The 17,185-nt window shown below is 41.6% G+C and overlaps 1 protein-coding gene across 2 annotated transcripts in view; it reads right to left on the bottom strand.

The window, feature by feature from the left end:
* Nucleotides 1–5,004: 5,004 nt before the first annotated feature.
* The window catches only part of LOC133537935 (uncharacterized), a 28,398-nt gene continuing 16,217 nt past the window's right edge, over nt 5,005–17,185 (bottom strand). The window contains exons 3-7 of one of the 2 annotated variants that reach the window (XM_061879114.1): nt 13,983–14,231; nt 7,121–7,222; nt 6,975–7,031; nt 5,821–5,967; nt 5,005–5,734 (exon numbers count right to left, since the gene is read on the bottom strand). In XM_061879114.1, coding sequence (XP_061735098.1) covers nt 5,304–5,734; nt 5,821–5,967; nt 6,975–7,031; nt 7,121–7,222; nt 13,983–14,231 — 986 coding nt within the window. In that variant the 3' untranslated portion in view covers nt 5,005–5,303. The remainder of the gene's footprint in view (nt 5,735–5,820; nt 5,968–6,974; nt 7,032–7,120; nt 7,223–13,982; nt 14,232–17,185) is intronic. The other variant, XM_061879115.1, reaches the window with a different exon arrangement.

Here is a 17,185-nt window from a genome sequence, read left to right as displayed (position 1 = left end):
CTTCCCCTATAGCCCGGATGACACGATGTCGAATATTTCCAAAAACAATTTGAAATGTGGACTCATAAGACCACAGAACACCTTTTCACTTTGCATCAGTCCATATTAGATGATCTCGGGCCCAGAGAAGCTGGCGGCGTTTCTGGATGTTGTTGATAAATGGCTTTCGCTTTGCATAATAGAGCTTTAACTTGCACTTACAGATGTAGCGACAAACTGTATTTAGTGACAGTGGTTTTCTGAAGTGTTCCTGAGCCCATGTGGTGATATCCTTTTAGAGATTGATGTCGGTTTTTTGATACAGTGCCGTCTGAGGGATCGAAGGTGACGGTCATTTAATGTTGGTTTCTGCCCATGCTGCTTACCTGGAGTGATTTCTCCAGATTCTCTGAACCTTTTGATGATATTATGGACCGTAGATGTTGAAACCCCAAAATTTCTTGCAATTTCACTTTAAGAAACGTTGTTCTTAAACAGTTTGACTATTTGCTCTCGCAGTTGTGGAAAAAGGGGTGTACATCGCCCCATCCTTTTCTTGTGAAACACTGAGCATTTTTTAGGAAACTATTTTTTTACCCAATCATGGCACCCACCTGTTCCCAATTAGCCTGCACACCTGGGGGATGTTCCAAATAAGTGTTTGATGAGCATTCCTCAACTTCATCAGTATTTAATGCCACCTTTCCCAACCTCTTTGTCACGTGTTGCTGGCATCAAATTCTAAAGTTAATGATTATTTGCAAAAAAAATTATTTTATCAGTTTGAACATCAAATATGTTGTCTTTGTAGCATATTCAACTGAATATGGGTTGAAAATGATTAGCAAATCATTGTATTCCGTTTATATTTACATCTAACACAATTTCCCAACTCATATGAAAATGGGGTTGGTAAATACGCACATACAAAGGTACACACGCATGCACATATATATTTATACACACACAAATATTGTTATTATTGGCGATCACTCGAATGATTATGACGATCCTCCTGGTAGGGGTGTAACCCTTTATGGAGGATGCCTGTGCGTGACTTAGTTTAACGTGGGGAGACTGCTGCACAGGCAGTCACCACACGAGCCTGCGCCTCGTCAAGAAACATGGGTTCCCTCGGAGACACTGGCGGTCACCACACCCGTGGCCGCACCCCTCCGACTCGCAGGTTGTACAGGTACGACCATATAATCTCACTAAAACACTTGTAACAAAATAAGCAGAAAGGGGATTTTTCCAGAAATATCCTAGTAAATGTGTCTAAAAACATCTGAATCGCTCCCACTGCCCCCATCTTTTTTATTTTTATTTATGTAATTTTTTATAGTCCTTCACTCTCACTTTCCTCATCCAGGAAATCTTTCATCCACGCTCAAATTAATGGGGAAATCGTCGCTTTCTCGGTCCGAATCGCTCGTGCTGCAGGTGGCCATGATTGTAAACAATGTGAGGATGTGAGGAGCTCCACAACCCGTGACGTCACGCACACATCGTCTGCTACTTCCGGTACAGGCAGGGCTTTTTTATTAGCGACCAAAAGTTGCGATGTGCTCTACTAAATCCTTTCAGCAAAAATATGGCAATTGCGTAATGATCAAGTATGACACATAGAATGGACCTGCTATCCCCGTTTAAATAAGAAAATCTAATTTCAGTAGGCCTTTAAAGAAACAAAAATGTTTCGGGACATCCCAACTGGATATGTGTTAGGACTCGTGATCCTGTTGGAAAAATCTTCCCCAATGTCACGTGTCGGAATTTATGTTTCGCCTCAATTAGCCGCAGCCTCAGTACCCCCAGTGGAGCACTCATGCAGCTCCAGGTCACAGCACTACCACCACCATACATGCCTGTAGGCAAGGCACGATGGTCTCGGTACGACTCTCATGTAGCTACACCAACTACTCTCGTGCATCAAAATTGAAGTTTCCATAGGATATACTGTACTCTTATAAAACAAGATGATGCAGAGGTTCTGAAAAAGTTGACATACAGACTGGCGTTGGACCAGGCTAAGTTCTACTGAAGGAGTCAGGGTGAGCCCTCCTGCCGGGTCTCAGTGGAACCACATTGTGACCCTCGCTTGAAGAGCCACAAATAATTCAATCCTCTAATATCCCCTTGGTATTTGTTGTGACCACAGAAACGTGATAGTGTTCATTCCATGCCCGTGCCCTGAACCCTTAGGTCAGGTGGTAGCAGATCACAGACTCCTCTGTGACTCCGGGGTTAAAGTAATCATGCGTGACTTTCCCCACGCGGGCGGGCCTATCCCTAAAAAAAAATCTGCAGAGGCCCGTCGGGCAGCAGTGTGTGTGAACCTGCTTTATTTACATGTAGACGTCACGTTTGTTGGCTTTGCCACTACATGCAGTTGCAAAGAGCAGGTAAAACTCCCTTTTAATCGCCAAGGAGCACAAGACGAGACATGTTTTCATGCCAGTGGCACCAACTTTTGTTTGCTTGTATGCTTTTTGTGACTGCTGCAGGGTGGATTCCACACCCACAAAACCCCTCGAATGAGTTGCTTGTGTTAAAAAAGACAATGTTTGTCATAAATAGCAGCTGACAAACATTAGGCCCTTTTCAGCAACCGTTGTTTTTAGCCCCACTTGGGAAGTTTTTAAGTAGATTTTTGTATTCACCAATGTTTTCTTAGCTGGGATTTGTTCGTAGGTAAGACCAAAATCTACGAGTGCTCCAGAGCACTCTTAGGGTGGCCTATTTGTTCTTGAGTGTGACAAGTTCCCTTACTTCTATTGTCTAATGTTAAATTAATATCATATATAAACAGACAGACATATAGCAAAATTAGCAATATATAGACATTTCAAAATACACACACACCAACTCTTGTTGCCACTGCAAGATGCCGCAGATCGTGCCCTAGGGAAGAAGCGAGTATTTCACGACCATGTAGACCTATTTGCCCGAAGTGACGAATATTTATTTGAACGCTTTAGGCTACCTCAGCAGTCCCCCCTTTCTTAAACTTACGCTTAGACAATATCCATCCATCCATTTTCTACCGCTTATTCCCTTTTGGGGTCGCGGGGGGCGCTGGCGCCTATCCCAGCTACAATCGGGCGGAAGGCGGGGTACACCCTGGACAAGTCGCCACCTCATCGCAGGGCCAACTCAGATAGACAGACAACATTCACACTCACATTCACACACTAGGGCCAATTTAGTGTTGCCAATCAACCTATCCCCAGGTGCATGTCTTTGGAAGTGGGAGGAAGCCGGAGTACCCGGAGGGAACCCACGCATTCACGGGGAGAACATGCAAACTCCACACAGGAAGATCCCGAGGCTGGATTTGAACCTAGGACTGCAGGACCTTCGTATTGTGAGGCAGACGCACTAACCCCTCTGCCACCGTGAAGCCCGCTTAGACAATATGTAATACGAATTTCTCTTCTGTAATCTGTGTTTTCTCCGTGTGTTTCATGTTTGGCTTTTCCCCCGGAATTGTGCCCTTACAGCGGGGCAAAAAAGTATTTAGTCAGCCACCGATTGAGCAAGTTCTCCCACTTAAAATGATGACAGAGGTCTGTAATTTTCATCATAGGTACACTTCAACTCTGAGAGACAGAATGTGACAAAAAAATCCAGGGATTCACATTGTAGGAATTTTAAAGAATTTATGTGTAAATTATGGTGGAAAATAAGTATTTGGTCAACCATTCAAAGCTCTCACTGATGGAAGGAGGTTTTGGCTCAAAATCTCACGATACATGGCCCCATTCATTCTTTCCTTAACACGGATCAATCGTCCTGTCCCCTTAGCAGAAAAACAGCCCCAAAGTATGATGTTTCCACCCCCATGCTTTACAGTAGGTGTGGTGTTCTTGGGATGCAACTCAGTATTGTTCTTCCTCCAAACACGACGAGTTGCGTTTATACCAAACTGGATACATGGATGATACAGCAGAGGATTGGGAGAATAAGTATTTGGTCAACCATTCAAAGCTCTCACTGATGGAAGGAGGTTTTGGCTCAAAATCTCACGATACATGACAAGTTGAGTTTATACTAAAAAGTTCTATTTTGGTTTCATCTGACCACATGATATTCTCCCAATCCTCTGCTGTATCATCCATGTATCCATTTTGGTATAAACTCAACTTGTCGTGTTTGGAGGAAGAAGAATACTGAGTTGCATCCCAAGAACAGCATACCTACTGTGAAGCATGGGGGTGGAAACATCATGCATTGGGGCTGTTTTCTGCTAAGGGGACAGGACAATTGATCCGTGTTAAGGAAAGAATGAATGGGGCCATGTATCGTGAGATTTTGAGCCAAAACCTCCTTCCATCAGTGAGAGCTTTGAATGGGTGACCAAATACTTATTTTCCACCATAATTTACAAATAAATTATTTAAAATTCCTACAATGTGAATTCCTGGATTTTTTTTTTCCACATTCTGTCTCTTACAGTTGAAGTGTACCTATGATGAAAATTACAGACCTCTGTTATCATTTTAAGTGGGAGAAGTTGCACAATCGGTGGCTGACTAAATACTGTTTTGCCCCACTGTATATGGGGAATTAAGGGCGTTTACCTCTGTAAATTATGGAATTAAGGCGTTTACATATGCATATTTGGGGAAATAGGGGCGTTTTTATGCAAATTATAATAGATGCGCACGTGCTAACCATTTGGCATTCAGCAATTTAAGAACAGCAGGTAGCAACAATTTGGGCATTTAAGAACACGTCATGAATTTCAATGGACTCCTCATAGGAAATAACTTAAGAAGAAAGATAAGAGTAAAAGTTAGGATCTTATTGCTGAATGGGGCCCACTGTTTCTACCAAAATTGTATTCTTTCATTTTATTTGGGTTTTGTTTAATGTAAATGCCAATTTGACATCGCTTAGCATTAACACTGGTGTTTTGGTCCTAGTACAACCTAAACCTTAATTAGCCGAGAGACAGCTCGTATACCAAAAAGGTGAAAGGTACCACTGTATCATGCCTCACTGGCTAATAAATGAATAATACAACCTGAAAATTCATTTTATAAACTCATTGCATATGGCAAATATGTAGAAAAAATGCATACATTCATCTATAATTGAATAAGTGCATAAAAATACAGTAGTAAACAGCTTTACATCAGCCTATTCTAACACTATTACTGCATACATGAGTAACTGCTCATGTCGTAATATTGATAGTGGTTATTTGTTTTATCAATCATACTTTCAAACACTGAGTTCATGATTTGCTCAATTTGGCTTGGCGTTTGTGGAATCAAAAGTTTCCCCAAATACAAACTTGGGTGTCTCTAGTGGCAAAGTTAGCAGTCTTGATTCGTTTTCCTGAGGCTTGGCGTGTCAGTCAGAGAATGGCGAGAGGTGTTCTCACTCTGATACTCATCTGCTATCCCCTCGTCATCTTCACTATTGGACTGCGTTTCCTCCTCACAGGCCGACGTTCCTCCTTCCTGTTGGTCCTCGCCTCTGCTTGTCGTGTTTGAAACCGGTTCCCGACCAGTTTCTGCAGCTGATTTTTCTGAATCGTCTTCCTCATGGGAAGACCTCTGTTCTGCAGGTGAGTCGTCTTCTACCTTTTTGGTGACTTCTGGTGTAACCTGCTGAGATTCAGCGTCCTCTAGTTCCGAAGAGGAGTTCATGTTTGAGGAATGAAGTGGATCGGTGGATGAAGCAGTGAGACCAATAGCTGCGTCTGACTCCACTCCCTCATCCCCAGTCAACTCCTTGTTCGACCCTAAAGCACATAATATTAAAAAAACAAATATCAATAGTTTCCTCAAACACAACACGAGGCGTTGAACAGAACACGACAAGCTTTACGTTGTATAGTGTTTGAGTCCAGCTTTTCTTCGCTGCCCTGATCAACCCAGTCAGTTGGAATCAAAGGGCGAAGCCTCTGATCGGAGGGAAGCGTGGGTGCTCCGTCCAGGAAGTATGTGCTTTCATCGCCCTGACTCGACTCTGAAACTTGTAACGACAAAAGGAAATGTTGCCCGGTGGAAAATGCTTGGTTTAACGCTACATGGTTCAAGGGACTAAGATCCAAATAACACGTGCTAAACAGTGTGTGCAAACTACAAAATTGTGTGTACTTTTAGTGGGCGTGTTATGTGTGCAGACCGCCTTATGATTTGTACATTTTTAGAATATGCTTGGTCTATTTTTAAACGGATCTGAAGTTGTCTTTATTTTTATGTTATCGTGCCGGGATTTTACCAGTCTGGCCCACTTGGGAGTAGATTCCCTATAGCCCCCCGGTCTAAAATGAGTTTGACACCTCTGGTCTATAGTATAACACAGTGGTTCTCAACCTTTTTTCAGTGATGTACCCCCTGTGAACATTTTTTCAATTCCAGTACCCCCTAATCAGAGCAAAGCATTTTTGGTTGAAAAAAGAGACAAAGAAGTAAAATACAGCACTATATCATCAGTTTCTGATTCATTAAATTGTAAAACAGTGAAAAATATTGCTCATTTGTAGTGGTATTTTTCAAACTATTTGAAAAAAAATATATAAAAATAACTAAAAACTTGTTGAAAAATAAACAAGTGATTCAATTGTAAATAAAGATTTTTTTACACATAGAAGTAATCATCAACTTAAAGTGCCCTCTTTGGGGATTGTAATAGAGATCCATCTGGATTCATGAACTTAATTCTAAACATTTCTTCACAAAAAAAGACATCTTCAACATCAATATTTATGGAACATGTCCACAAAAAAATCTAGCTGTCAACACTGAATATTGCATTGTTGCATTTCTTTCCACAGTTTATGGACTAACATTCATATTTTGTTGAAGTATTATTCAATAAATATACTTATGAAAGATTTTTATAATTGTTGCTATTTTTAGAATACTTTTAAAAAGTCTTACGTACCCCTTGGCATACCTTCAAGTACCCCCAGGGGTACGCGTACCCCCATTTGAGAACCACTGGTATATCAGACCCTTAATGTGGATGTATCATACCTTCTGTTGCACTCCGTCCTGTTTTTAAAACTCCTTTCTTTGTATTTTCAAAACAAGCTGCAAGAACAAAAAGTAAATTAACATTTTTTTTTTTTATGGAAAACGACAGCAAAGGTTCCAGGTATGTTTTTTTATTTTTTTTTTACCTCGAAGTCTTTTGCGGAACAAGTAGCCCAGCATGATGAGAAGAATCAAGACAGCAAAAATGACACCAAAGATGACAGCCAGTAGAACTGCTAATCTTTTTTCTGCACAGAAATACAAAACTCATAACACCGCCTCAGTCAAAATGGCCTCCAAATAATGTGCAAGCATCATTTGGGATCCAGCGTGTGTAGCTAACTGACAGAACTATAGGTTTTTAATTTTGAGATGTGTAGTAAAGCCTGCTTTTGACAAAGCTGTCCTCTGCAAAGTGGTGGACTTATACACCGGACGGTAGAGATGCGCGGTTTGCAGTCTCATCCGCGGAGTCCGCGGATAAACCGCGGGTCGGGCGGGTGACATGACGAAAAAATAGATTTTAATTAGATTCGGGCGGGTGGCGGTTGAACCATCCGGAAATATTTGATATACATGGTTCTGGGATCGGTATCCTTTACCATTCAAAGAGCTATTTAAGACCTGTGTCACAAAGCGAAGAAGACATTAGGAGACGCTAATATTCTCTAGAATGACTGCTGGCAGTCACCCAGATAATAAGTATTAAGGCGTGCTATGAAGCCATTGACTTTGACGCCTTCTACAGCATGTCCGATTTACTTTTCAGTCCAGCAACATGTTGTGTGTGGCTTTCGCAGACACACGAACACGAGTGCAAAGCATACTGGGTGACACAGAGTACACTAATGGTTGCGATATAAACGATTTTAACACTCTTAGTAATATGCGCCACGCTGTGAAGCCAAACCAAACAAGATTGACAAACACATTTCGGGAGAACATCCTCACAGTAACACAACATAAACGCAACACAACAAATACCCAGAATCCTTTGCATCCATGACAATTCCTGACTATTTTATCCACCCACCCCACCCCCCTGTGCGTCGGTAAGGTGGGCGGGGTTGGGGGGGCGGGGGTGTAAAATATATTCAGGAATTGTCACGGATACAAAGGATTCTGGGTATTTGTCGTGTTGCGTTTATGTTGTGTTACTGTGAGGATGTTCTCCCGAAATGTGTTTGTCAATCTTGTTTGGTGTGGCTTCACAGCGTGGCGCATATTAGTACGAGTGTTAAAATTGTTAATATCACAACCATGAGTGTACTCCGTATCACCCAGTATGCCTTACAATTTAGTACGTGTGATAGCTGAAGCTGCATTCAACATGTTGCTGGACTAACATTCGGTTTATACATGTTGTTGAAGATGTCAAAGGCGATGGCTTCACAGCACGCCCTGTTTCTTGTCATCAGGATCAACGTCATTGGATATTCGCGAGAATGTTAGCGGCTCCCATTGTCGTCATTATTTTGTGAAACGAGTTTAAATAGCTCTGTGAAAGGTAAAAGTAAAAGTGGCCGACCTCCGATGTATTTCAACGGGCGGGTGGCGGGCGGTTGCGGTTCTGATCAAATGTTGGTTCGGGTGGGTGGCGGGTGGGTGACGACTTTGGTGATGCGGTTGCAGATGATATAATTGCCTACCCGCGCATCTCTACCGGACGGGCTTATCTGGCTAGGGGGTTTGCTTAAAGGCTGTACTGTAACACCACCATGAAGAAAGAAAGCTTTCCTTCATGCGACTTTAAAAAGCAACCATTTCAGGAGGCTAGGATCCTTCAACGTCTGTACAGAGATGTTGAAGATGTTCTACGAGTCGGTGGTGGCGAGCGCTTTTCTTGTACTCCGTGGCTTGCTGGGGCAGCGGGCTGAGAGTGAGGGACGCAAACAGACTGGACAAGTTGGTAGACAAGGCCAGTAACGTGGTGGGAGTGGAGCTGGACTCTCTGGCGGTGGTGTCAGAGAGGAGAAGTCTAGCAAAACTCCTAGCCATTATGGACAACACCTCCCACCCACTACACTCGGACCTTGCGGAGAGAAGGAGCACGTTCAGTGGAAGGCTCAGACTCCCAAAATGTAACACGGGACGACACAGGAGGTCCTTCATACCGACAGCCATCAGACTGTATAATGCATATGTTCCTTGACTGCACTTAAATGTAGAATAGATGTAGAATATATTTATATTATATTATATGTATAATATACGTCATGTTATTTATTATTATTATTGTTTATTGTGAGCGAACTGTGGTGCTGAATTTCCCCCAGGGATCAATAAAGTACTTTTTATTCTATTCTATTCTATTCTATTCTATTTGACCGCCTCTTATCTCAAAGGTGGAGCAAACAAGTGATACATTTTTCTCACACTTGGTGCTAACTAACAGGCACATTTTATTGTGTGAACATCATAAAAAGCCAATGTGGAGCTTATTATTTATTATTTTTTTCAATCATTTTAAAAGGGGGTCATGAAATTTTGTCTTGAACACCTGTTTCCATTTTTCTAATTATCGCGCTGTAAGAGAAGTATGTGTGGATGTAACTTGTGTTGACTAACTGACTTTTAAAAATAGTCGGCAGTGCCTCTGGTTGCAGCTAGTGTTGACCCGATACCAATATTTTGGTACCGGTACAGGTACCAAAATGTATGTTGATACATTCTAAATAAAGGGAACCACAAAAAATTGCATTATTGTCTTTTTTTTTTTAATTGTCTTATTACAAGTTTGTCCTTAAATAAAATAGTGAACATACACGACAACTTGTCTTTTATTAGTAAGTAAGCAAACAAAGGCTCCTAATTAGTCTGCTCATGTATGCAATAACATATTGTTTCATTTCTCAATCTATTATTTTGTCTGATAGTCATTGTCACCGACGTCCCACTGGGGTGAGTTTTTCCTTGCCCTCACGTGGGCTCTGTACCGCGGATGTCGTTGTGGCTTGTGCAGCCCTTTGAGACACTTGTGATTTAGGGCTATATAAATAAACATTGATTGATTGATCTTAGGGCTGGGCGATATGGCCTTTTTTTAATATCGCGATATTTTTAGGCCATACCGCGATATACGATATATATGTCGGTATTTTGCTTTAGCCTTGAATGAACACTTGATGCATATAATCACAACAGGATGATGATTCTATGTGTCTACATTAAAACATTCTTCTTCATACTGCATTAATATATGCTACTTTTAAACTTTCATGCAGAGAAGGAAATCACAACTAAGTCAATTTATCAAAACTGTATTTATTAAAGTTATTAGCAGGTGACTTTTCAAATGCTACATATTAGCAGTAATGGTACTTTTGGCGGCAAAGCTTGTGCCCCACACTTGACAAATTAAAGTTGTCTGTTCGACATATTCCCGCTTGAAGCCCAACCACCGCCAGACGATGGTCTGTTTTTCTTGGGAATTAATTCTTCCTTCATTTGTGAACAGATTCGCACCTTCTTTATCTCGTATTATCCGCTAGCAACACTCTGCTAGCAACACAGCTAACGTTAGCCACGCTGCTACCTCTCTGCTGGACGAGGGCGTATACGTATGTGACGTATGACATGACAGTATGTGACGTGTGAAAGTTTGTGCGCTTGCTGTCTGTCAGAAGGAGAACCAAGAAGGAGTGAGAAGAGCCTGTAGTGTAATGCCCGCAGCTAAAAGCAACTGTGTGAGAATGTATACTCGAATATCACGATAGTCATTTTCTGTATCGCACAGAGACAAACCCGCGATATATCGCATATATCGATATATCGCCCAGCCCTAATTGATCTGCTTAATTTCTCTTAACATGTTAAATCTACACTTCCGTTAAAATATAATAATCACTTATTCTTCGGTTGTTTGGATACTTTGCATTAGTTTTGGATGATACCACAAATGTAGGTGTCTATCCGATACCAAGGGGACGGCGTGACAAAGTTGGGAGAGTGGCTGTGCCAGCAACCTGAGGGTTCCTGGTTCAATCCCCACCTTCTACCATTCCTAGTCACGTCCGTTGTGTCCTTGAGCAAAACACTTCACCCTTGCTCCTGATGGGTGCTGATTTGCACCTTTGCATGGCAGCTCCCGCCATCAGTGTGTGAATGTGTGTGTGAATGGGTGAGTGTGGAAATAGTGTCAAAGCGCTTTGAATTCCTCAAAAAAAGGTAGAAAAGCGCTATACAAGTACAACCCATTTAGTTAGAGGATCAAACATTGGTCATATTCAAAGTCCTCACGTGTACGGGGACGTACTGTGTTTATAAACCATATATATATATATATATATATATATTTTTTTTTTTTTTTAAACAAAAAAATATTTTGTGATGCTTAAAAAATATAGATGTAACCCAAATAGTATAAAGTAGATACGCTCCTGTACTTGGTATCTTTACAATGAATGTCAGGTGTAGATCCACCAATGGCGTTTGTCTACGACAGGGGTCACCAACCTTTTTGAAACCAAGAGCTACTTCTTGGGTACTGATTAATGCGAAGGGCTACCAGTTTGATACACACTTAAATAAATTGCCAGAAATAGCCAATTTGCTCAATTTACCTTTTAATATATATATATATATATATATATATATATATATATGTATGTATATATGTATGTATGTATAAAATTGTTATTTCTGTCTGTCATTCCGTCGTACATTTTTTTCCTTTTACGGAAGGTTTTTTGTAGAGAATAAATGATGAAAGAAACACTTAATTGAACGGTTTAAAAGAGGAGAAAATACGAAAAAAATGAAAATTTAATTTTGAAACTTTTATCTTTATCTTCTATTTCGACTCTTTTTGAAATTCAGCCGAAAACAATGAAGAAAAAAACTAACTAATTCGAATTTTTTTGAAAAAATTTTAAAAATAATTTATGGAACATCATTAGTAATTTTTCCTGATTGAGATACATTTTTTTATTTTGATGACATGTTTTAAATAGGTTAAAATCCTCTTTGAAATAAAATTTAAATTTGATTCCACAGATTTTCTCGATTTGCCAGAATAATTTTTTTGAATTTTAATCATAAGTTTGAAGAAATATTTCACAAATATTCTTCATCGAAAAAACATAAGTTAAAATGAAGAATTAAATTAAAATGTATTTACTATTCTTTACAATAAAAAAAATTAATTTACTTGAACAATGATTTAAATTGTCAGGAAAGAAGAGGAAGAAATTTAAAAGGTAAAAAGGTGTACGTGTTTAAAAATCCTAAAATCATGTTTAAGGTTTTAATTTTTCTGTAAAATTTTCTTTCTGAAAGTTATAAGAAGCAAAGTAAAACAATAAATTAATGTATTCAAACAAGTGAAGACAAAGTCTTTAAAATATTTTCTTGGATTTTCAAATTCTATTTGAGTTTTGTCTCTCTTAGAATTATCAATCAATCAATCAATGTGTACTTATATAGCCCTAAATCACTAGTGTCTCAAAGGGCTGCACAAACCACAACACAAACCACTACGACATCCTCGGTAGGCCCACATAAGGGCAAGGAAAACTCACACCCAGTGGGACGTCGGTGACAATGATGACTATGGGAACCTTGGAGAGGAGGAAAGCAATGGATGTCGATTAAAAATGTCGAGCAAAGCGAGACCAGCTTGGTAGTAAATAAATAAAATAAAATAAAAATAGAGGCAGCTCACTGGTAAGTGCTGCTATTTGAGCTATTTTTAGAACAGGCCAGCTGGCTACTCATCTGGTCCACGTTGGTGACCCCTGGTCTACGTTGTGTAGTGAACATGTTTAGCTATTCCTTGTCCTGCAGAAATGATACTTGTAAGAAACGTACTTTATTTGTCGTCATTGAGACCAGGATTAAGGCTAGCCATGTTTTAAAACACCTCTTCCTGAGGACTTTTCAGTGTTATAACTTCACTTTTCTGTCTACACAATGTGTCTGTTTGTAAGTACTCCGGGATTGTAAAAACAACGACGCGACACGACGTGATTACGACGGGAGGGTTTTAGAGCAGGGGCGCTCACACTTTTTCTGCAGGCGAGCTACTTTTCAATTGACCAAGTCGAGGAGATCTACCTCATTCCTATTTATAATTTATATTTATTTATTTATGAAAGAGACATTTTTGTTAACAAGTTAATGGTGTTTAATGATAATACAAGCATGTTTAACACACATAGATTCCTTTCTTTCATGAAGACAAGAATATAAGGTGGTGTATTTGATTCCGATGACTTGCATTGATTGGAATTAGACAGTGGTGCTGATAACGTCCGCATTTTCAAATGGAGGAAAAAAAAAAGTCCTCCTTTCTGTCCAATACCACATGAAAGTGGTTGGATTTGGCATCTCATTTGTCCAACTTGCATACTCGTTTTTAAACACTTTGTTATGAGAGTAGCATATGTGTGTGGCCCTTTAATGTCTGGCAGCAGGTGAGTGACGTCAGTGAGTGTGCGGGTGGGCAAGCAAGTGAGAAAGCGGTCGCTGAGGGCGGGGGAGAAATACATTGGCGTCAAACTCCGTAGCTTGCTAGCTTGTGCACGCTAGCTTTCTGAGACTCTTATTTTGTTAGCACAGGCAGGATGAAACAGGTCTTTTATGGTGAAGACAGGAACTGTGCAGTCGGTCTTTGAAGTTTTGACAGTAGGTACGGAGTCCCTAGAAATAAAATGTGTTTCTCTGCGTCCGCCCTGTTAGTGATTTTTTTCTTAAATATGAGCTCGCAGCAGCCAGCGTCATCTCACAAGATCCTCGGGTGCCGAGAATGTCAAACAACTGACGAAAGGGAAGTTTTGGTATGATTGATGATTGCTCATTTTTATGTCTATTTTTTAATGCCTGGCTTGAGATCGACTGACACACCCTCCGAGATCGACCAGTCGATCGCGATCGACGTAATGCCCACCCCTGTTTTAGAGGTATAGTACCGAATATGATTCATTAGTACCGCGGTACTATACCGTACAACCTTAGTTGCAGCAAAGTAGTACATTGCATTTTGACAACTGACGTAATGATAATAATTACCCAGAAAGCAGTCCTTAGCGGTAAATGAAGCCGTTTCGTTGCTTAGTGGGTTGCTGACATCACAACGATAGACTTGATCATCATCTTCATCCTCGAGAGTAATTGTTACATTCGGTCCAGTCTGCTTGATTCCATTTGAGCTCCACTTAAACTCTAATAAATGAGGATGTTTGGACTCTGTTGAGCACACAAGCGTCGCCTGCTTTGCGTCGCTCATCTCACAGGATATGACAGGTGTAGCTACTTTGTCTGTAAACAAACACATGGAAAACAAAATACTGTTATTATTGATGGTAAAAATGGACGAAGAGCAGTTCTAGAATAAAACACCAAACAAGTCTGTAGTGCGGTACTCCGGCTTCCTCCCACTTCCAAAGACATGCACCTGGGGATAGGTTGATTGGCAACACTAAATTGGCCCTAGTGTGTGAATGTGAGTGTGAATGTTGTCTGTCTATCTGTGTTGGCCCTGCGATAAGGTGGCGACTTGTCCAGGGTGTACCCCGCCTTCCGCCCGATTGTAGCTGAGATAGGCGCCAGTGCCCCCCGCCACCCCAAAAAGGGAATAAGCGGTAAAAAATGGATGGATGGAAGTCTGTAGTGCTGGTAGTGTTCCAGAACAGGTAACAGCGTTACATTGAAGTATGTGGTACTTAAATGTACTACTATCTTAACTTCAGATTACTTCAGAACTTGGGACGGTATAGCTCGGTTGGTAGAGTGGCCGTGCCAGCAACTTGGGAGTTGCAGGTTCGATTCCCACTTCCGCCATCCTAGTCACTGCCGTTGTGTCCTTTGGGCAAGACACTTTACCCACCTGCTCCCAGTGCCCACCCACACTGGTTTAAATGTAACTTAGATATTGGGTTTCACTATGTAAAGCGCTTTGAGTCACTAGAGAAAAGTGAAGTGAATTAAATTTATATAGCGCTTTTTCTCTACTGACTCAAAGCGCTTTACATAGTGAAACCCAATACCTAAGTTACATTCAAACCAGTGTGGGTGGCACTGGGAGCAGGTGGGTAAAGTGTCTTGCCCAAGGACACGACGGCAGTGACTAGGATGGCAGAAGCGGGAATCGAACCTGCAACCCTCAAGTTGCTGGCACGGCCACTCTACCAACCGAGCTAAACCGCCCCACAAAAGCGCTATATACATATAATTCACTACACAACTTACGAGTATTTTGAGATACCGCGACCCCAAACGGGACAAGCGGTAGAAACTGGATGGATGTGTGTGAATGTGATAGTGCATGTTGTCTGTCTATCTGTGTTGGCCCTTCCGCCCGATTGTAGCTGAGATAGGCACCAGCGTCCCCCTGTGACCCCAAAGGGAATAAGCGGTAGAAAATGGATGGATGGATGGATGTACGAGGTGTCTTGCGGCTTTTTGGGATGCTTTAAAGTGCGAGATTAATTTAAGATGCAAGCCTCCTACCTGCTACTTGGCGTAGCAAATGCCAGAGTGAACGCCATTAGTTTCGACCCCAAAGTATTCGGTCCATCTTGCTAGCATTAGCTTTTCGCGTGAGATTGAAGTCATTTTGTTTTCCATTCATTGGAAACCAAACACGGTAAAGGGTGGAGTGCCATCTACAGGTTGGGGAGGAGACCCTGCCCCAAGGGGAGGAGTTCAAGTACCTAGGAGTCTTGTTCACGAGTGGGGGAAGAGTAGATTGTGAGATCGACAGGCGGATCGGTGCGGTGTCTTCAGTAATGCGGACGTTGTACCGATCCGTTGTGGTGAAGAAGGAGCTGAGCCAGAAGGCAAAGCTCTCAATTTACCGGTCGATCTACGTTCCCATCCTCACCTATGGTCATGAGCTTTGGGTCATGACCGAAAGGATAAGATCACGGGTACAAGCGGCCGAAATGAGTTTCCTCCGCCGGGTGGCGGGGCTCTCCCTTAGAGATAGGGTGAGAAGCTCTGCCATCCGGGAGGAACTCAAAGTAAAGCCGCTGCTCCTCCACATCGAGAGGAGCCAGATGAGGTGGTTCGGGCATCTGGTCAGGATACCACCAGAACGCCTAACCCTAGGGAGGTGTTTAGGGCACGTCCACCCGGTAGGAGGCCGCAGGGAAGACCCAGGACACGTTGGGAAGACTATGTCTCCCAGCTGGCCAGGGAACGCCTCGGGATCCCCGGGAAGTGCTAGACCAAGTGGCTGGGGAGAGGGAAGTCTGGGCTTCCCTGCTTAGGCTGCTGCCCCCGCGACCCGACCTTGGATAAGTGGAAGAAGATGGATGGATGGATGGAAACCAAACCTTGAGCAGCCTTCCTGCTGACATCCTCGTCCTGCTGCTGAAGTATGCTCCTGCAGGGGAGTCTGTTGCTTTGCTGCTACGACGAGTTGTCCCGATGCCAATTTTTTGGTACCGATACCAAACTATATTTCGATATTTTTCGGTACAAAAAAAATGCATTATTGGCTTTATTTTGACAAAAAAATCAAAGGTACGTTAGACATATGCTTCTTATTGCAAGTTTTTCCTAAATATAGTGAACATCCTAGAAAACTTGTCTTTTATTAGTAAGCAATTTAGTCCTAATTTAGTCTGCTGACACATGCAGTAACATATTGTGTCATTATCCTTTCTATTTCGTCAAAATTATTAAAGACAACTGGTAAAAAATGTATTATTAATCTACTTAAATGATAAATGGGTTGTACTTGTATAGCGCTTTTCTACCTTCAAGGTACTCAAAGCGCTTTGACACTACTTCCACATTTACCCATTCACACACACATTCACACACTGATGGAGGGAGCTGCCATGCAAGGCGCTAACCAGCACCCATCAGGAGCAAGGGTGAAGTGTCTTGCTCAGGACACAACGGACGTGACGAGGTTGGTACTAGGTGGGAATTGAACCAGGGACCCTCGGGTTGCGCACGGCCACTCTCCCACTGCGCCACGCCGTCCCGTTCATTTACTGTTAATATCTGGTTGTTTTCTCTTTTAACACGTTTTATTTACACTTCTGTTAAAATGTAATAATCACTTATTCTTTACATTAGTTTTGGATGATACCACGAATTTGGGTATCGATCCGATACCAAGTAGTTGCGGGATCATAGATTGGTCATATTCTTGAGTTTATAAACATAATATACAAACAACGAAAGAATATGTTGTGATGTCAAAACATATCAATGTAAGCATAGTATCGAGTAGATACGCCTTTGTACTTGGTATCATT

The sequence above is a fragment of the Nerophis ophidion genome, linkage group LG19 (genome assembly GCF_033978795.1).
Source record: "Nerophis ophidion isolate RoL-2023_Sa linkage group LG19, RoL_Noph_v1.0, whole genome shotgun sequence".
Classification (NCBI taxonomy): domain Eukaryota; kingdom Metazoa; phylum Chordata; class Actinopteri; order Syngnathiformes; family Syngnathidae; genus Nerophis; species Nerophis ophidion.
Note: the sequence above shows the minus strand (reverse complement) of the source record. Positions and strands in the feature narration are given on the sequence as shown.